A 21,335-nucleotide genomic window follows, 5' to 3' on the forward strand; every position below is an offset into this window, starting at 1 on the left:
CTGAGATAGACACGCACACACACAAAAACACCAATGTCAGAATAAAAGACCACTGAAAACACTACTGTTCATGACAACAGCCAAAAATCTCCCTTAAGACCTGAATAATGTTTCCTGATTTATGCTGATTGTCTTTCCAGTGCCAAAAGTCTCCCCTCTGCATTGATTTCACAATCGTTGCATTTGGAAGCAGTGCAGTACTCCACTGATGCTACACAACAATTTCAAGTTTTTTTTCTTTTGAAAAAGTGAGAAATAATCAGCATATTCGTTATTGTTAACAAGTGCAGTAAAAAGATCTAAAACAACAAGGCAGTGGTCAGTCTCTCACCATTTACATATATGCGTTGATAGGAGTTAAGTTAAATTACATCAGTTGGCCAACCCACTAATCGTAGATTCAGGCCCTTGGTGAAGTGCTTTTGTGCTGGTAAATAGGTCTGAATGACAATAATAGAAGTTTCACAATTTATTGACATAAGATGTGGTACTGTGACAATAACAAATAATTTACAACAGTGTTACAATATTCCATTTCATATGATGCTATGAGGGCTCTCAAAGCATATCCTGGATTGCTGGCAACAGTTTTAGGTTTACTTCTATAAATGAGTACAGTCAGTGCTGCTTATAAATCAAGAGCTCTGTGAGAGATGAAGTTTGGAATAGATACGTTTTTAAATGCAGCAAATCCACAGTCTAAATAAAAACAGATCAAAAGGATAGCAGGCTCATGCTGGCACATACATGTATTTTCATATCATTGTGTATGAAAATTGTGTGAGCAACTGAAATATGCCATTTCTGTTAAATTGGTTGAAGTAAGGCTTCAGATAGTTTTATGGGAAATAACAAAACATTTTTATTGATTTGCCACACCAACTACAACATCACTGGACTACATTGTACTTGGGCAACTCTGGGTCTTGGTGTGTATAGACACGTTCTATAGCACACAAACCACCAACATTAGAAGGATACAGTGAAACAAGGGCAGTAAAACATAAACTTGGTATTTAATTTCCATGAATGCTTGGTCCTGTGAGAGACTGGTTTGGCTGACACGCCATATATTTAGAGAACAATGGCATGGAGATTACCAAAACAACACTGGCATAAAAAAGATAAGGTGAAACATTTAAAGCACATGACAGAATTCAATCTACTGCAACATTTAACGCAGAGGTAGATGCGCAATAAATACGAATGAGAATATAAGAGTATAAAGCCATGTATAACTATGTAGTTGCAGTAAACGGGACAGTTACAGTAAAATACAATTGAAATTCTTTTCCAAATGGTCTTAAAATGGAGTGGTTCTGGTATGAGGACAAAATCAATAGCTGCTGTGGTGTGCGTAGTGGTTCTGAGTTAACAAGCAAAGAAAGTAATGGCAAGTTCACAAATTTGTCAAGGAATTGAACCCAACAAATGTTCTTCTGTTGCAATGATAGTTTCTACATTATGTCTGTCTATTTACATACAGCAAATTTTATGTATTATATATTTTTAACATGACTTAAAAATGATGCAAAAATTTGCTCCGCTGTGCCACAGCAGTTCCACTGAAGTAGCTCCACATGGCTTAAAGTTTTTTTTGCTTTCTTGACTTTAAAGAGAAGCCTTATTAGTTTAGATTCAGAACAATATCTGAAAGAGCTGAGTAATAAAGACCCCAGTAGGTCCTGCTTCTGTGTTTTTTCCCCTGAAGAGCATCAGAGTGCTGGAGTTAACACTACATGCCTCCTCTCTGCCAGATGGACCATAAAGAGTGGGAGTCAAAAACATGAATGAAAAGCATTGAGTAACATCATGCACAAGTAGAGAGCAGCTGTAAAATGTTGGGCTTTTGGAGTCACATTAAAGTTACTACTTCTATTACTTCTGGTCTCGGGTCTATATATCCTTTTTCCAACTTTTTGGAATTTCACACAAGTGTTTTAAGTATTGTACAATGTTGGAAAATCTAAGGTTTCTATCTAAATGATGCATAAAGTGATCTCATTACATACAAGAAGCTGTGTCAAATTCGTGACAGAAAAAGCTGCAAGATATGGTCCTCGGTGCGATGAATGATGTTTTGTTGATTGAACGTGTCTCTAGAAATAACTGTAAGCCATGGCCTCCAGGAGTCAAACCCGGTGAAGAAAAGATAATCACATAACTGGCTCTTAGCACATTAATGGCAAAAGGAAGAAATGAACATTGGTCTTATTATATGGGTACAAAAGAAGCAAAGCCGATATAAAAATAAATCAACTGCAAAAAAAATATTTTTCCACTCAGGACAGTTTCACCATCAGTCACAGCTTTACAACATTAAGACACTAAGTTAAGGATGGAATGGTAGACACATTTTCATTTGGAGGTAAGAATGAAAAGGGGAGGTGGATATAAGAATTCAATAATGCGTTAAACTGCCAAAACAAGGGAACACCACCATTATGTTTAACCACAGTACATTAGACAGAGCTACTGCATGGTGAAGTTGATACCCTCAGTATAAATATTCTATTGAGCCAAATGTAATTGCTTGAAGTTTGGATTTCATTGTTTCAGCAGTAAAACACAGTTGACAGAAAATGACAGAACACTGGTGTTTGTTGTCAGGATGAAGCAGATTGGCAAAGTGTTACAGCCGTTCAGTTCTTCAGCACAGAGTCGTACATCTGGTAGACGTACTGAGAGACCTCCGGTGCCCGACATTTAAGAGACAGCTGTAAAAACAGAGGACAGAGTTACAATGGAGAAACATTCACTCTTACATTCTCTGAACACCTTATGTAATGTAATTAAATAAATAATGAATCATCTGATAATTGTGCATTTCTAAGCATTTTCATTCTTTGGATCCACCTTCTTCAATGTTAAGATTCGCTACTCTTTGTTTTGGATCCCTGTAAACTGATTTGAATTAAATTTATTGAATAGATACACTTTTTAAAATTCCAGAAGAAATGACTATGAAAAGAATCAATTAGCTGCAGACCAGGTTTCATGAGACTGTTTTAATCACATTATCAATGATTATCCAACACAAAATGTTTAAAGTAGTGACTAGTTTGAATTGAACACAGAAACAGAAATATGGTACTACTATGAAAACTATAAATCACACACATTACACAATGCGAGGAATGAGCAGGAAGATCTGGACATTTGTACATTATTAACAATTCCTAAACCATTCAAGACTTCAGACTTCTGTTTTTTCTATCCCTTTCTAAACAACCAGTCTGCTTTTGAGCAGTGTAGCTCTCTCTTATTTACCAAAAGTTATGTCCAAAACACTGGTAAAGCATAGCTGAAGGTTAAATAAATTAATACTCTACCGTGTAGTTTGGATTGCCAGGCTGAATGCGAAGCTCAGCCAAGATCCAGATACCATTGGTTAGCTTGAGGGATTGGTACAGCATGTCCTGGCCTTCTACGTTTCTCTTGGCAATGGTGTAAATGTTGTTATTCTGCAGCTTCCCTGATACTGTGTCTGAAACATCAGAATCAATTTTATCGCAGGCAATGAACAAAACTCACTTGGCGCTACCATCTAATTACTGAGCCACATGGAAAACAAACACACAAGATGCTGCTTAACACATCAGCTTAACACTATGGGTACTAAAACTAATATTTACAGAAACAAACATGAATTCTATAACTAGTTACATTTTAATCAGGGAATTAAAGATGTATTAATTCGAACTGTGACTGCGAATCCGATTTTCGTAAACCCAAATAAGCGTACTACAAAACGCCACCTGGATTGTTAGTCATCTTGCTACCATGTAACAGGAATAATTATGGGCAGCTTAGTAAAGGAAAGAGGTGAAGGTGTCCTTCAGGCAGAAAGAAGAAGAAATTCTGAAGCATCCAAAGATAGGCATGTGAATGGAGAAAGAAAACACAAGAGAAAGAAATGTGAGGTCTTTGGCTGAATTGCATCTGGCAGAGCAGCTGACAGTTTATCAGTCCAGGTTTGATTCTAACCACAGTTTTATGTCTGTAAAGTGATAGTTGGTCCAGTTGAAGAATTTGTTTATATTTTCAACATCTGGCTTTGGGACAGCTGAGGGATCAGAAGGGATAATTAGTTGCATGAGACTTTTTTAGCCCAGTTTTATGTCTCTAAAATCTGCTGAGGAAGTGCTGTGAACGTGCTGCCACTCATCTGCATCAATGTCACTAATCTGGCAAATCTGTGTTTTGCCATGTACATGCAATTGTATGTACCATGATGCTCCTAAATATCAACTAATCATCTGGCCCATATGAAATAACCTGTGGTCTCAGTATGACGTTTCTATGCATTGTTCTTAGGTTATGTTCTCAAAAATGTATGTGTGGTCCACATACCAATGTCCATGTTGGACAGACAAAAAAATAACTGAATGCAAGTGTGGGAAAAATTTCAAAACATGCATACCCGCATTTAGGTGGCACTCCTTTATTTGATATTGTAGTTCATTCTCATTTGGAATGTCTTTCCAGGTAGCCAGGAACACCTGCCGCTCTGAAGAAGGGAGAAATGAATTTGTGAGGTGCAAAGTAGAGTAGAGATGTTATGTGATTTTATAAATTGGTGAGTTACAGTCATACCCATTTTTCCATCCTCAACAAAGAACACGTTAAGAGGGATGAGCACGCTGAAGTAGAAGACGTCAATGTTGTTCTTCACAGCCACCTGTGTCCAAGTAAACACAACTTCAACATCAGTCCCCCAAACAAAATTTTCTGACTGACACTGACTGTCAGATGTATGGATTTGCACACTTGGTGTGGGAAAATAATTAAAGCAACTAGTCAGAAAAGCTAAAAGAAAATAAAAAAGTGATAGACCTGACTTGTTGCAGCTCTCCCAAACAAAAGTTCTTTACCTGCAAATTATTGAGTGGGTCCATCTTCATGACTGGCCCAATGGTGTTGAGAGGCAACGAGATGTCAATACTCTGGCTGGGCATCAGAGGCGTGTGAATGGGCAGAGGACTGGTAGGAATCACCCCAAAACTATATGTAGAAGAAAAGCAAACAAACATCACAACAAACTAAATTGATGGCTTTCAGTACCTGTAGTATAATAAAAGACTGAGCTGACAGTTTATGAGCCATGACAAAAGATGCACTTTCAGCTCCACTGCTTTAGATGAATGCAAGTCATCTCACTGACCTGTTCTTGTTGAACTGGATAGCAAAGTCTGTCATGTGTTGCAGAGCTTTGTTAGTGAAGGTCATATCCATGTACATGTGGCCCTGCCGACGAGAAAATGTTCCAGAGATCTCCAGTCCCTTGGCTTTCACTGCAGGCAGCCAAACCTGGTGAGGAAATGAAGTCCTGTTATATTAAGTAATTCGATCTATTGCTAGATATCTGTGTTGCATTTTATGCTCTCACTGGCAAATTCTGAGCTACATGCTGACATTTTGACATGTGAACTCACTGCTTTTGGGGCTATGTAGCCTCCAGTGGTGATCGCCATGCCTGTGGAAAGCTCAAACAAGTCGTTGAGGCCGCTGCTGACAGCTGGAGGTGCTGGTGTAGGTGACGGAGCAAAAGTACTGGGGACAGATGAGGGGATGAAGTTCTGTCCCACCTGAAGTAATCAGGATAAAAACACATAAACCACACAATTCACCCAAAAGTCACCTACCACACAGACAACTTGTTAATCTACAAGAGAAAGAATATTAAATCATGCCAAAAAATGGAAACGATTAGTAAACCGCTTTAGTGATTCAGAAAAAAATATATATATTTCAACCATATCAGGGATACATGATTAGCTGAAAACCCTGAGAAAACATCAACAAGACCAAAGAAATTGTATTTGAAAATGCAAAGCCAAAGTTAAAACCCTCATGAAAACTTGAGAAAGTTGTTTTAAGATTGTGTTGGGTTAAATTCAGGAAGCGTGCAGCATGCAGACAGGCAGGCTGTCAAACAGAAGGGCTTGACTTACTGCTGGACTTCCCCCAACACCTCCGCCCAGGTCTCCCCCCAGCTACAGGAGACAAGATAGGACCCCAAAGACAGCATCCAAACATCAGACAGACCAAACACACAAACAAAGACAGAGACAGAGACCTTCTTAGCAACCGCAACCCATCAAGAGGAGCTCTCACTTTCTGGAAAAATTGTAACTTCACGTTATTTTAGACATTGAAATAAGGCTTTAAGAGACAACAATCAAGAAGATAAGCTATACCAGCAGCTTGAAGAAAAGGAAAAAATGACCATTAACAGAGTAAAACCACAACAAGGATGGAAAAACACTTAACATGTTAATTTACCAGATGTATACAGAATTTAAAAATTCATATGTGACACATTTGACATTTTATGGCCAGAGAAATGTCTGTCTTATCTTTAAATTAACAAATACAAAGGACTAGTCTATATAAGTTACGAGAAGAATTGCATGAACATTATAACTCATAAGATGTTAAATGATGTGATGTTAAAAAGTTTTGAGCAATCTTTCCCCTCAGGCACCAAGACTAAGTAGGCTGTTTCTACGTTTAGTAAAAAGAACTGGATGAAGGAACAGAGCAGCTAGCATTGCAGTATACACTGCTTCTTCTGAATCAATGAGGAACTTCATCTAAAATGCTGATACAAAGGTTTTTAAAAAGCAGTTAAACTACAAAACTTTCTTTTATTTGATGGCTGTCTGCAAGTCAGAATTAGCCTAGAATAGTCTCTGATAGTGTCCCCACATTATCAGTGATGAAAAAGTAAGACAAAACATGGGTTGATCAATAGTAAAGATTTCAAAGACATTATTTTTATAGTGCACATGTAGATCTGTGTATGTATGTGTGTGTGTGTGTGTTAAAGAGAGCCCAAGCTTACCAAGCTGTCCAGGCCTCCTCCCAGAAGGTCCACTGCACCCATTTGCATGGAGGAGACCTGGGGTACATTGACTGGAGGACCCAGGTCCAGGTTGAGCAGGTCACCCAACAGGTCACCCTGACTGGGGATCACATGTGGCTGATCCATGGCAGCTGCTGGCCCACTGCTCACTGGACTCTCCCCTGTATCAATGCTGTCAAATGGAAAAAAAATAATGGTAAAGAATAAGCAGTAATCTACAAACACAACATTCTTTTCAGCATAGAAGTGAACTGAACTTGCTAAGTTGGTTTGATTCATAGCTTTCTGGAGGAAAATGCCACGTCAGAAACGGGAAACGCATATCTGAAACTGTAAACACTGAATGATGCTTTGTGAAGATAATACCCATTTCAGAGTGTCCTAGGTATCATTTTCGAATGCAACATCACTTTGTAGAATACTGGAGGCTGTTTTTAGACTTGTTTGGGGCATCTTATCACCTTATGCTACAAAGAAGTGCTGGAAGAACTAAAATGGAAACAGCAATCGAAGGATGAGTGTCAATTATTCATAATTACTTTGACTGGACATTCTCTGATCAAATGATAGCTTCAACAGACAAGACACTATTCATAGCAGCACTGGATCCAATTACACAAAATATATTTCCTTCCCTAAGACTCCACTGAAACATGGTGCAATATCTTTAGTGTGTTAGGCAATGCAGCTCACAAAGAACGAAATGAGCTACAAAATATGGCCTGGAATTTTATCAACTCAATGTTTATACATCTGATCATTTCCTAAACTAACGCCAATTGGCACCACACAACATTTCTCAAGAGCCTGTAAATGACATCCTGGACACGTGACAATTTGACCAAAGGTAGTCAAAGCATGCAAGTATAATCAAAGGTTAGCATAAGAGCCGGGTGTGTCTGTCATATTATACATAGTGGTTGTGCATCTGACCTGCTGTGCTGGACAGGAAGGTGTTTCCTGTGGATTCCATGGCTGCCCTCCACAAAGGCGCTGGGGGGTTTGTGATAGACAGAAGCCAGCGAGCCGATGTGGCAGATGAGCTCATCCAGCAGGGTGGGCTCAATCAGGTCTGTCTCCTCTGAGATCAGGGGCTTTTCTGACAAGACCACCTCCTTGGCAGTTACAGGGTCAGTGGACAAGAGGCGCCAATAAATGTAGCCCCTGTCACGCAGGTCAGGGTTGTCAGAGTCCTGCAGAAGAAAAAGGCACAATGTAATTTTGATTTCACAACGTAACTTAAAACAAACAAAAAATAATCAATTGAAACAATGGGAAAATGCACTGATATGCCACAGAAAGCCAGTTTCTAGGTGAAAGTCTGTATGAGATGAGGAAGAACACAGCCCAGGTATTTTCAGGGCTTTGTTAAAAAAGAAAAAACAATTAAAACAAAAGCCACAACTAACCTGAGTGGCCAGACTGAGGACCTGTTGCACCAACTCCTGAGTCTCTGATGGCTTCTTTAGGAACAGCTTGACAATGGCAGTCAGCAGAGTGAGCTGGACCTGTAAATAAAATCACATAAAGTTGTGTTCTGCTCATTTTCATCGTGCAATGCGCCATCAACACCAAAACCTCTTAGTCCTCACTGTGGGAGGTAGCTGCAAGCAAATAATGGAAGTAGGCAAGCAAAAGATGACATCTATGCCATTGAGGTTGTAAAAATAAACATGGTGAGCAGCAGCAGTGAGCTGATAACAATTTAAAAAAATAGAAAAAATAGAAATAGAAAAATCAATGTACATGCTCACTGGAGAGAAAAATGTATTAAATTGCTGCTACCTCTCGTGATTCAATACAGCATTGTTTAAAAAAAGAATGTTTACAGGCAAACTATTTTGTGGAACATTGACCTCCCACACTCTCCAGGCTGACAGTAAAATCCTGGTGTTTTTTAAGCTGAACTTACCTGAGTGCTCTCATCATGGAAACCCTCAAGGAAGCTCTCCAGCAACTCATCAGCATTGTCAATCCTCTCTGCGTACTCTCCGACAATCCAGATCATGGCAGCACGGGCGTCAGGCTCATCCAGAGAGTCAAGATTCTCACACAATGTGGCGATGATGCTTTCATACCTGAGGAACAACAGCAATTTTAATTTTCAGAAAGCAACTTTAAAAATTCTTATAGTTTAAATGTATGATATTGTAAAGGCTGAAGGTGAGAAAAACCTTCTGTGAATTACACTGCAGGGAAAGATTCTCAAGGACTCAGTGGGAAACATACTTGTTTGGGTACTTGCGGAAGATGTCCCTGATGACCACAATAGCCTCCTGAACCACATAGTTGACCTTGGTCTGGATCAGGTCCAGCAGGGTGCTGACACATCGCTCAGCTGATTGCTGGTGATGAATAAGACAGAGGCTAATGTTAATGTTAAGTCATTATACAATACTTATTTTAATCTTATTAAACTGACGAGGACTGATGCTTCATAAACACCAAAATGGGGTAAAACGGGAGGCCGAAATTCCAATGAGGACATAAAATAACTCAACATGATGGTGGTATTCTTACCTCCACTTTTATGGCACAGCGTCCTATCGCACGCACAGCCTTGCGCACAAAGTCAACATCCACCTCTGTGGCGTATTCCTTCAGTTCAGCCAGCACCTATAGTAATATAACAGCAATTAGTATATTCAACTATGTAGTTGTGATTTGATTTTACTGACAATCTATGTATGTATATCTAAGGTCAATCTATGAATCTTATTTCAATACAGCTGTATATTTTTCACACATATATACACCCAACACTATACAGTGAAATAAAATTATACTTCTTTTTGGACCAAAAAAGGCTCAATACCATTCTGAAATGTATTGATTGCTGCCCCTGCAAATACATACACATGCAAAATATACCCTCTACCCAGATAGAATAAATGCTATACTAAACAATATTTGGTGAAGAGACCAATGCTTTTTGTAGCAAAATCATTATCTATACAAAGTTTCCACCTAGTCGTGTTTCATGTAGGGTACCTGGGCAATGTTAGCCTGAGAGGCCAAGCGGATCATAATGTCCAGCTTCTCCAGTTTCACATAGATAGGATCGTTGTACTTGACAAAGAACACCTTGATCTCCTGCTTCAGAATCTCAGGCCTGTGTATATTGAAAAGTTAGACAGACTGTGGGAAGACATAATCCATAAGAAAAAAAGTACTTTTGAAAACTGTGGGGTCCTGTAAGACACTAAGGACTGTACCAACCTTTCATTAGTGCCCATTAGTTCCTTATGTTTAAAGAATACTATGTTAGAAAGTGGTGAGCCCAAAGCAACACAGTGATTTTTTTTTGAGACTATTAAAATTCTCTAAGTTTATTCATATTAGTTAATTGCTTACTGCAGCAGACATTACAATGTTTAAAATATGTTGAAATGATACACACCACCAGTAATAAAGTATGAAGTCCACTGCCTCTACCAAAATAAACCTAGTTTTTGTTATTTGTGAGCACACACCTTTTCTGGACAATGAGGTTGATGTTCCTCAGAGCCACATACTGGACTTCTGGCTCCCCAGAGAGCAAAGTGACCAGAGGTGGGGACAACTTCTTCAGTAAGGTGTTGTAATAGTCAGAGTCTTTGGGCAGAAGCTCTAAGAACTTCATCAGCACCTTGACAGCTGACAGCACCACTGCTGAGTTGGCATGAGACAGTCGGGGAGTGACACGCTCACAGATGCTTTGAAAGGGAACAGGGAGAGGTTAAAGGTCAAAAAAGAAACATTTAGTAGTTACATGTAAAAACATTTGATTTTGTTGACACAATGACTACCTTTGGGCTTCACGCTCATCCTTGGGGTTATAGTTGGACAGGCAGTCCAGGATGAAGATCTGTCCCCACTCTGTGCACTCGTTGAGGGCTGTCAACAGCTTATTGATGTTCTGAGGATTGAGGTCTAGCAAGTTGCTGTTGGGATGAGACTCACTGATCTCTGACAGGGCAGCAACTGCATTGGCTACAACCTAGAAGACAAGAAATGGTCTGTGATGAGGACTAAACTGTGAATTTCATTGTCATCTTCTCCGTTAATTAACTTCTTCATCTTAATCATCTTTAAAGAAGGGGTGAACTGTTTGCTTCCCTTTATTCCAATGGGTTGTTTAAAAGCAGACAACACATGTACACAAAACAAAACTCATGCTGAAAGAAAATGAATCTGCTATTAGCCTGACACCTACCATGGGATTTGAGTCAGCAATGAGATCCCTCAGAGAATCCAGGAAGCCCTGGTCCTCCACCATCTGGGCATTGATGTCATGAAGTTTAGCCACACAAACGGCTGCTGTCTTCCTCACATATGGGTCCTCATCTTTCAGGCACTTCCTCAGGGGCTCACACAGGTACTCAGTGATCTTGTCCACCCGTATGCAGCCCATGGTGCGGACAGCCAGAGCCCGGATGAGGGGGTTGGGGTCTTCACAGTCCTGGAAAGTAGCACAAGAAAGGTAGCTTTGGTTTGAGAGTGACTGGATTTCATAAAGAAAGTTTCCATTGTGACAAAAAAGCAATTCCTTATTTCCCATGCCTTGACAAAGCTGTTGACAGCCATGATAGCCATATCAGGCTGACTCTTGGCATAGTTCATCAAGTAGAGGTAAACCAGCTTCTTCAGTTCCAGGTTGTCGGTCTGCATGCAGTTCACCACATCTGGGAACAAAGAACTAACAACAAAGGGAAAAGAATTGGTCAGAGCTTAAAATACAGTTTCAAGGCTTTTATGTTTACATCACGAGAAATGTGATAAACAATTCCCAAAGAACAATATTTGAAAGTGGTAAAAAGCTCACCCTCCTAATTGTCATCCTCACTTATCTATGGAAGTTTTCTAATTTAAGTCAGATTGAAATTTCTTGGTGTACCTGACATCCTTGCCAACAGTCATGGCAGCAATGACTTTCTTCACTGCCTCTTTTCTTTTCTCCTTCTTCTCATTGTTCAGCTCTGCTTTCAGTTCAAAGATCTCCCCTAAAAGAAAAATCATACAGTGTTGTCTGCAGCATAATTTTAAGATATTGTCTGATGGTATCAAATAAGATCATCTTCTTGCATGGAAGCTACATGAAGAAAAAGTTTTAGGAAAATAAATGAAATCAAATGAATTCTTCCCTGGACAAACAAGAAAACGGAGTGAATGTAAATTAATAATGGTCCAAATACCTAGTCTAATGTTTCACCATCACTTTCCACTTTACTCACCTTTTTTGTTTGTTGTGAAATATTTGGAGTCCGTCATGATTGTGGTCCTTTAAATCTAGACAGAATAACATACAATAATTTGTCTCATCAGCAAAATTTATGTTAGCCCTCATCAGTTTCTCCTTTTTGTGCATTTTGTAATTTGAAGTTTAACTTCATTTCTATTTTCCATACCAATCAGCTTTTTCTACCCTTTTCTTGCTGACATGGTGAGTCATTATGAGGCATTGTGACATTCACATCACACACTAGCTTTTTCAGTCATTTGTATTATATGAGTTCCCAACTATACATGCTTATATCTATCTATTTTGTAATTGTACCAGAAACAATAACGAGTGCATTACTTAATGTATCTTCTTATGTAATAAAACATCTCCAGTGGAATAAGCTGTTTTTGAATATGGCACTGTCAGACGATAGCAGCTTTCCCATGTGCTTAGAACCTGTCCCCAACAGGTTTATTCCAGTCAGCTCTAATTACTGTAAAGTGGGAATGTGTGCCAGCAACAACAGTTCATTCCATCAGCCGGTACACCATACAACCTGACAAAATCAGTCTGCAAAATGCTGAAATGCACTTGGAATCCTTTCAAAACTTTAGTTGCAACACTCACTAGCAAGTCCCAAACTGTCTCAGGAGCAATATCAAGACTGTTTAATGGTAGCTTCATGACAGGGGTTTCTCTGGCTGTGTAAAAACATCCAAGCTTAGCCAAGCTAACCTAAGTATACCACTATCTGAAATTTGGGTGATGTATTGTCTGAAGATAAATATCACTGAAGATAAATAATTAACACAGATAGAAACATTATATGTTTCACTACCACAAGGAGAGCCATTCCTATGGTACGGGGTTTGGTGAAGGAGGAATAATGGTCAGACCAACTTTCATAGCCTGGGTAAGGCTCCTTTGTTCTAATAAAGTAACTTATGAGTGGCTATGTGTGGCTATATGGTGCTGTAAAAGAAGTGAGCTCAAAATCAGGCATGGATCACAGGTTAGATATTGTGAGACTTAAGTAGTCAACATAATGATAAAAGGATTTTATTTCAATTCTATGCAAAATGTACCTACCTAGACAGTGATAGCGTATTATGGTCATGGGAGGCAAATCCTCCATAAGTTTTTTTATCTTTAAAATGTTAGAATAACAAGCAGTAAGACTGCATTTTGTAACGGTCAGTGTTCAACTTAGCCCTTGATACAAACATATAGGTTGTACAAATAACCAGCCAGTCTGATCACAGTCAACCCCAAAACCCCAAAGTCACAGGAACCACCCTAAATTTTGCTGGAGGTTAAAAGCTCCTTTTTTTAAAAACATAGTGAAATATGACAGAGCTCATACAGAAACTGCTTTCCCACTTTGTTGTGTTACACTTGACAGAGACAGCTCAGTGCAGCTCAGTGGCTCATTTGATCTCCAACAGGCAGCCAGGCTCAACACTGCCATGACATGTCTTCACAGAGGACACAATGGGTTTGGAATAATATCCACCAATTCTGCCTGGGTGGCATGTTCAAATGTTCACACAATCAGGACACACTAAAGGGCAACATGAGATGAGACTTTTGTCGACACAAATTAAGGACGTTTACAAAACTGACGAGATGAACACAGAAAAATAACGCAGAACATCTGTGGCGATTCTTCAAAACAATTTGGAGATATTGGTCTTCCCATTGAAATAAAGGCTTTGGCTGTTTGTACTGTTCGTAAAAAAATCTAAACAAGAATTCAATGTCAACCACATACACCACCGCCTACAAAACGCTGTCTGCTCCACTAAAAGACTTTACGCTTAAAGATTCAACTTCATCACAAATGTTAGCAAGCTGGCGTTACTCAGCTAACAACCCGATCTAACGTTAACTGATAACTGCAGATGTTGTGTTGCTTATGTGTATAGTTGTGTATATATATATATATTTATATTTTTATCTCATCGATCCAGTTGTTAAACAATCGTTAACGCTCCAACGACGTGGCATTTACAAAAGGTTGTTCCCAGCTGTGCTAATATTTGACCTCTCCTTCCAGCATCAGATTAAAATCATCACAGGCTATTACTTTCGCTAACGTTAGCTAGCTTGCTGCATGCTAAACGCATCAGTTCAATGATCGCCGCTAACGCTGCTCCAACACTGGCGATGCTCGTTGGCTAATAACCACGAACTGTCGGTCTTACCGGCTGTAAGATGGCCTGAGCCGGCTGGCTTTTCTACTTCGGAGTGAATTGTAACTTGCAGCATTAAATCAGATATCACACAGACATGGCCAGCGGCCCAGCTTCTATTGCTGCTGACAGGAACTGTTAGCTATTAATGTAGGCGATGACCTGCCCAGCCCAATCTGATCAACACGAAATTACACAGAAATGCCGATAATGTAAATGTAAAACATAAAATATTTCCTATACCTGATTGAGTGTATGTCAGCGGGAAAGTATTATGCTACAGTGGGTGTGAGGCGCAGGTTGGTCCCTTTGCTTGGCTGGAAAAAGATGGAGAATCTGGATTGTGATGGTACGTTCACGGATACAGGAAACTGGAGAGTCTCTCTCCTTAGACCTGATTCCAAGGAAGTAGATCAGCGCATATTTTGACCGGGGGGCCGGCGGGTCATACCCGAGGCAAATTCGGACGATTAAATGTTTTTTAGGCATTAAAATTAAACTTTATATGGTGTGGATGTGTGAATAGTGAAGACAAATTATTATCTGTGCATAATTTAAAAAATGACAGAGCAAAGGAACAATCATTGGCACGACCCAGAACCGACAGCGGAGCTGATGTCTGTATTCAATCTGTTCCGCTGTCGTTTGGATCCACAAGTTATATGATCCAATACAAACACTGTGTCTTAATTGAGATTCAAATGCATCGGCTGTACAGTGGCTGTCGGGCGTGACTGGTTATGTTGCTGTAATTTCCGATGACTTGAATGTAGCACATGGGCAGAGGTTTTGTAGAGATCACAGCTGTCCTGGATGTCAGCGTGGAGCACACAGCCATTATCAACACGATGCTCCTCGATTGTTAACCGAGAAAGAAACAGAAAGCTTTAGGGCCACAACAACCCTTCCTTACTTCTAATGCCATACGCCACTAGTTCACATATGCAACACTTGGAAGGCTAAGTTTTTAGAAAGTTACAAAGTAAGAATATTCAAAAGTGTTTATTGTTGTTATAAAAAAAAAAGTTTATATTACAATGGCTACAATACAATTTCATGTTTGATATCCTGGAAAATAGGCAGTTCTCTAACTATTATATATATATATATATATATGTCTGTTACATCAGTTTCCAACAACGATCACATCAGATAAATACAAAATGTACATGGAATGTCTTTGCACCATTCTTTATTGCTTGACAAGTCATACCTATCTAATCCATATTGTACACCAACACCTCCAAATATGACTGCTGTCTTTTTACAGAAAATAAATAGCAATCTTTCTTTTCTCATATATGTTACAATATCGTGAAAACATAGAAAACTGAAATTATTATTCATAATTGCTTTCACTTTGTAGATCTCACATTCATATGCCTACACCATTTAGGTACCTATAACATTTGAAAGACTGACGGTCATGCTATGTTTTTCATGCAGAGGATTCGGTTTGAAGTTGAGATGTGCTTGTGATTAAATCTCTGGGAAGACTTTCTCTGGCCTCCTCCATCCTTTTCCTGGCTCTCTGGAAGGCCTCTGATAGAGCAAAAACATGCAATACATACTTAGCACAAGCTAATCTTCTAATATATCTTTGCATCTCCAGAGCGTACAGCGTATATGTAGTTTGGGGTAACTAAATCGGAGTGAATGTATTTACCCAGGATGGTGCAGACAGCCCCTTGCTGACTAAATCCTCCCAACTGGTCGAAAACTTTCTGTCTCCTTTTCTTCAACATGTTGGCATCAACAAAGGCCCTGAAACATACACAACAACAAAATAAACCACACATTAACCTACAGCACGGGGAATTAAAATAACAGCATACATTAAAGGACTATGACTTAATACTGACATTTCATGCAATTGTGTCACACAGTGATATTACCAAGTAGAAATAGTAAGTAAAATGGTAATATGTATAATAATTATAAATGAAGTATTAATTGTGAACATTAATATATGTTTAAATAAGCAGGGTGTGGGTAAAATAGCATGTAGCCGCTTCATTTAACAATTTTTAACAAGCATATCCAGCGCACACCAACCTCACATATTTCATAGTTTTTCCCATCAGTGATATTATTTTTTAACACGTTTTACCTGGCTTGCTGTATGCAGTGCAGATTGAAGGTGACACTTCCTGTGGTTTCAGTGCAAAAGCCAAAACGGCTCAGCCTGTCTCCCTACAGACATATATAGAGGTAAAAAAGATAAAAGGAAAGCTTTCTTTAACATCATTACTGACATAACATGGGGGAAAAATGGGAATGCTGTTTATTTGCAATGAAATTTCACAAGAAAAAGAACACAATAAGATTTAGTTTTTTCTGTTATTATAAATGCAACTTGAAGTATCTTAGAGGTTACAATGCATACTCAAACCTAGAAAAGAAATGCGGCACAACTATTTAACTTCTGTAAACATAAAATCCAGGCTAATCCAGTTCACTGCATTTTTCAATTAAAATAAGCAAAAAAAACTAACAGAAAATGATTATGTTAAATCCTACTGAGAAATTGTTGAGGGGTTTGAGCCTACCTTGAATGTCCCAGGTATTCGGACATAGCTGGGGTCTTCAAGCTCTGGAGAACCTCCAATAAAGAAGCGTCTCAGTGCTGAGACTGTCCCCTTCTGAAGGGGTCTCCACGTATGACATGTTAATATATGTTTACCTGGCACAGACAAACACACACACACAAAACATAAAATCTGAATAAATAAGAAGATTGCATTATTTTCTAGGGAAAAAAAATTGCAATTACTATCAAAAAATTTGTCCATGCAGCCTTTCATATAATCCTACAGGTATTCAATATATGCAGTATACCAGGAATGGCAGGAAAAAGCAGATAGCCATAGCCTTCAGTTCGATAGCGCTGCCAGGAGTCCAGAGAAAGAACCTTGAAGTAGAGCACCGGCCACTGGGGAATTGATTCTGAAATAAGGAGAAACCTCACGGGTCACCACTTACAAATAAATTAAATCACTAGTACAATGAAACGCAACACTCAATACATGATACTAACCCTCACTCTCTTTTTCGCACATGTAGAAAGCTTCAAAGCTGAAGGGAAAACTGAAGAAAGCTACATTTTCCTGTTGGCATATAGAAGACTGGTGATTTAACATCTGTCTCAGAAAATAGCTTTTTTAAAAATTTTTTTATAGCATACATACCTTCCCTAACGTTTTGGTTCGGCAGGTCTGGGTAACCCCTGAGAGAGATTGGAATGGCAAGCTGGACCAATCTTCAATTAGAACAATACAAGTGGCTGACATTAGTTTTAGTGACTACAAAATCTATCACAATGTAAATATAGTTATGTACGCAATAGTGTTATGTGACTCACTGTTGGGTAGCTCCATGAAGAAGTGGATGTATAAGTTATCATATTCAAACCCTTTAGCTGAGACTGGGTAGAAGGAAAAAAAATAAAGGTGATTGAATCGCGAAAAATTATTACTAATTTAGAAAGAAGTTAACTGTGAGCACAGTCTTTCAACTCACCTATGTCTCCATTCATCAGGTAACGCAGAATACCTACAGGAGGCTAGGAGGGACATCTCGTTAGTACAAAAACCCAAACAGAATTTTTCTGCTAAAAAACCAAACTTTTGCTGGCAACAACTTCTGAAATGTTAATGTTTTCTGTTGGTTGTTCTCATATACTAATAAACATCAAATAATCAATTTTATATGTAAACATGGTCTGCGGGAAACAATCATGGGCATTTTCCTCATGAAATGACATACCATTTCAAAGTCATGTCCAACGAGACTATTGAGGTACTCCTTGTGCCTTACATACAACTACAGAAACAGAGAAAAGGGGATGTGTTCATGTCGTAATATGCTGTAAGTTTGAATCTATTTTCAGTAATGATCATTGAAAGCAATACACCAAAATTCCCCTTTAATTATGCTTGTCATGAAGAAAGGGTGAACTCACATCTTTGTACATGTTCTGCTCTCTGTCCTTTTCCTCAGTTTTCATAGGTGCAGATACATTCTCCACAGTAAGACGCCAAACTTCTCGTTTTTCCCCCTCTGTTACAATCCTGGCCAACAGTACACCAAAAATATAATTAATCAGATATCTCATTCCTTTTTTTATAAATGATAAAGTATTGGACTTTCACACATTTGCACGGTATTGTACAGCTTTGACATACAAAATTTCACATAGGTCATACTCTTCATTTAGATAATGTTGAGATGACCGCATATCATCCAGGGCTGTTGCATGTTTTGAACTTGCCTGTAAGGCTCTTTGCCTTTGTTGAAGTCAGGTTTTATAACAACTGTTCCACTGCAGTCTGATCTTATGGTTACCAGTAAGCATTCATTCTCTTTCTGGCCCAGCCTGAGAGAGCAAATACATGGAGTAACAATTACTACAGCGCAATAAAAGGTTAAGTTACCATGTGGTGCAATTGAACCCAATAATAACAAAAGGTTCCTTGATTTAATGAATATTAGTGTAAATTTGTACATAAGATTTTGTAATCTCTTTGTTATTAGAATGGCTTTTCCAGATCTCTAGCTGGTCTTACTTGCTTTGGGGTCTCTGTGGCTATGGTCTTACCGTCCAGGAGAGCCAAGGTCTGCCATGATGTGCATGGTCTGCATAGCATTATTCACCACATGACTGTTTTTCACAAACTCCTCTGTGGGCTCCCAGTTGATGATTTTTGACTTTGGTATACTGCTGTCCCTGTGAAATACACCAGATCACCCTGTCAACCATGTTCGAAGCATGTAACTTTACAAGTATAAACTTTAAGTATTAAAAAGCCTCATTTTGGTTAAAGATTTTTCATGAAAGTTGATCCTAACTGTTTTGTATTTACACAACAACATTGTGTGTTCTACAAACATTATATTAGTTAAAATTAAGAGTCAGATTAGATAAATTTTCAGAATCTTAAAAAAAATGCAATCAAAGAGACAAGAAGTTATCAGTCAATTAAAATAAAATGAGCTGGTCTTTCACATACATGGTGCGCCTGTCTTGCCGCCTGTGTCTAACACTGGCCATCCTTTCAGCCAGGAAGGTTGGGCTGGATTTGGTTGTGGTCAACAAGTCAGTTGAGTGCAGCTTCAGGATCAAAAACAAAATATACTTACAAACAAAGTTGCAGATACAAATTTTAAATTTTGTGACATTCAATTTCACATCAAAACATTATTTTGGAATAAGTGCAATCCAATAAGAGAAACTATTTCCTCCTGGAACTGTGCAGAGACTCTGGTTCATTTGTAATGCCAAAGTTTCAGAGAAGGTAGGCTTGCATAAAACTATCATATGGGTCATAGACTGAAATGACAGGACTTCCAACCGAATAAAACCTAATCTGATTACTGGTGCCTTTGGGAAATGCCTCTCATCTCTACCTGGTCTCAGGAAAAGGATTTTTAATATTTCACACACATTGTTTAATCACTGTCTCTAATTGATCATATTTGAACTTCACTTTTGTATATGAAATCATAATGCTGTGTTAATTGCACTATCACATTGTGATGTAAGATTCAACAAAACATACCAGTTGGTGGAATGGAAGACAGTTTGTGTAGCGGTCATGATCAGTGTATGTGAAAATCCGGTGATTTCGTCGGCCCTTTGCTCTGTTTAGGGCCTTAACTTCTGTGTGGTACTGCCGGTCCAGTGGGGTCTGACATGCCCCCTCACTCTGAAACAGCTCCATCTCATACTGGAACCACAAATAGAAGGATATAAGGATAAGGGGGTGGGGTTTGTAAGCAGAACACAGGCATAATTTTAGCATTATAAATTCTGGTGGGATTAAGAAATTTAGTTTCTACCTGACTGAAGAGTTTCTCCTGCCACCCAACTACCAGTTCCTCTTCATTATCACCTGGTGACACAGTTACAGAAACATCACGTGACCTAATATGCTTTGAAAGAAATCTAAAATGTGTTCATTCATTGTAACATTTAAGTCCCTGTACCCATCGAGCAATAATGCACAAATCACTTTCTGTGATAAGATGATTTAAAAAACAAAAAACACAAAATGGTTTCAGAAGAACAATTGATCTCAAGTTCTCGACCAAAAGCAGTCTGAGGTACATAATTCCTCTAAACAAGACATATCTTAAGAAATACAACTGCTTAAAACTACTGAGAACTACTTGCTGTTGGCTGGCAGTGAACTGCTTACTGATTTTGTCATAGATCTCACACCTGATATTCAAAGTCATCAAAACCTGACCAGTTTGAAAGCCAAGCAGAAAGAAGTTGTAAACATTAAAATCAAATAAGAAATATTAATGTAAGCGGTGCAACTATTAAATTTGTGGATTATGGGCAAAGGAAAAAGTTAACATCTCAATGGAGATAATAATTTACGTCAATCAATCTCCCAGCTGCAGGGACGACATTTACCCATCTGGCTTTGTGAGGTGAGGGTTTCCAGTTCAATGGCTCCTCCGCCTTGTTGAGAGAAAACTTCCTGCTGGAGATGCTGAGAGAGGGCGGCTGTGGAGGTCACCCTCTCTATGCGCACCCTGAAGAAGGGATACAAAGATGCCACGTTGGTTATTTCAGTTAGTCCTTCTGAGTAATGTTAGCACGACCACCAGAGCTACTTACTTAACCTTCAAGTTTTTCACAGCATCGCGGGACCGATAGACAGCCTCTCCGGTATCTGTGTTCCAACAGTCTGCCATTAATATCTGCACGCCTTAGCTCTGAAGTTAGCCGGGGCTGGTAATTCCAAAGAGTTCAGGTTTGGTAGCTGATAGCGTTTGCAACCCTAAAAGACGAAAATATCAGAAAAAGAACTAATGTTAGGTCTCAGCGCAGTTCACGAAACAATTAAAACTAGCAAGCGAACAGTTAAGCCAAAAACACAAGGTATATGGATAGTTTTCGTTGCCATAGAGATAATGTTAGTTCTTCTTCGCTTAATTTTAAGCAGCATCACTGCCACCCACTGAGCTGGAGGACCAGAGGGGGCAGCACTTGAACACAAAACCACAGTGCTTGATTCTTACCAACCTATTTTTATTTATTTTATTTTATTTTTTGTAGAAA

The 21,335-nt window shown here is 38.9% G+C and overlaps 2 protein-coding genes across 5 annotated transcripts; both read right to left on the minus strand.

The window, feature by feature from the left end:
• Positions 1 to 456: 456 nt before the first annotated feature.
• On the minus strand, positions 457 to 14,614 carry ap2b1 (adaptor related protein complex 2 subunit beta 1). 2 transcript variants are annotated; one of them, XM_029519226.1, is made up of 22 exons: positions 14,507 to 14,614; positions 12,082 to 12,136; positions 11,745 to 11,850; positions 11,411 to 11,546; positions 11,064 to 11,309; positions 10,657 to 10,847; positions 10,342 to 10,563; positions 9,860 to 9,980; positions 9,389 to 9,484; positions 9,098 to 9,213; positions 8,781 to 8,946; positions 8,278 to 8,376; positions 7,802 to 8,061; positions 6,848 to 7,040; positions 5,955 to 5,996; positions 5,436 to 5,588; positions 5,165 to 5,310; positions 4,875 to 5,004; positions 4,597 to 4,681; positions 4,424 to 4,510; positions 3,333 to 3,487; positions 457 to 2,717 (listed from the first exon to the last, which is right to left on the minus strand). In XM_029519226.1, exons 2-22 carry the CDS (start codon positions 12,116 to 12,118, stop codon positions 2,643 to 2,645), a joined length of 2,862 nt encoding a protein of 953 aa, XP_029375086.1. In that variant the 5' UTR covers positions 12,119 to 12,136; positions 14,507 to 14,614; the 3' UTR covers positions 457 to 2,642. The 2 variants fall into 2 exon arrangements, with proteins under 2 accessions (XP_029375086.1, XP_029375087.1); XM_029519227.1 differs by lacking the exon at positions 5,955 to 5,996.
• Positions 14,615 to 15,348: 734 nt separating this feature from the next.
• On the minus strand, positions 15,349 to 21,167 carry mks1 (MKS transition zone complex subunit 1). 3 transcript variants are annotated; one of them, XM_029519491.1, is made up of 18 exons: positions 20,892 to 21,167; positions 20,685 to 20,806; positions 20,102 to 20,154; positions 19,841 to 19,989; positions 19,273 to 19,377; positions 18,861 to 18,989; positions 18,534 to 18,638; positions 18,225 to 18,333; positions 18,029 to 18,085; positions 17,783 to 17,825; positions 17,625 to 17,687; positions 17,452 to 17,522; positions 17,301 to 17,370; positions 17,102 to 17,209; positions 16,813 to 16,946; positions 16,374 to 16,456; positions 15,930 to 16,027; positions 15,349 to 15,805 (listed from the first exon to the last, which is right to left on the minus strand). In XM_029519491.1, exons 1-18 carry the CDS (start codon positions 20,966 to 20,968, stop codon positions 15,702 to 15,704), a joined length of 1,680 nt encoding a protein of 559 aa, XP_029375351.1. In that variant the 5' UTR covers positions 20,969 to 21,167; the 3' UTR covers positions 15,349 to 15,701. The 3 variants fall into 3 exon arrangements, with proteins under 3 accessions (XP_029375351.1, XP_029375350.1, XP_029375352.1); XM_029519490.1 differs by having other exon boundaries at positions 19,273 to 19,373; positions 19,822 to 19,989; XM_029519492.1 differs by having other exon boundaries at positions 19,273 to 19,373; positions 19,822 to 19,989; positions 20,897 to 20,907.
• Positions 21,168 to 21,335: the final 168 nt, after the last annotated feature.

This window comes from Echeneis naucrates, chromosome 14, assembly GCF_900963305.1.
Source record: "Echeneis naucrates chromosome 14, fEcheNa1.1, whole genome shotgun sequence".
Classification (NCBI taxonomy): domain Eukaryota; kingdom Metazoa; phylum Chordata; class Actinopteri; order Carangiformes; family Echeneidae; genus Echeneis; species Echeneis naucrates.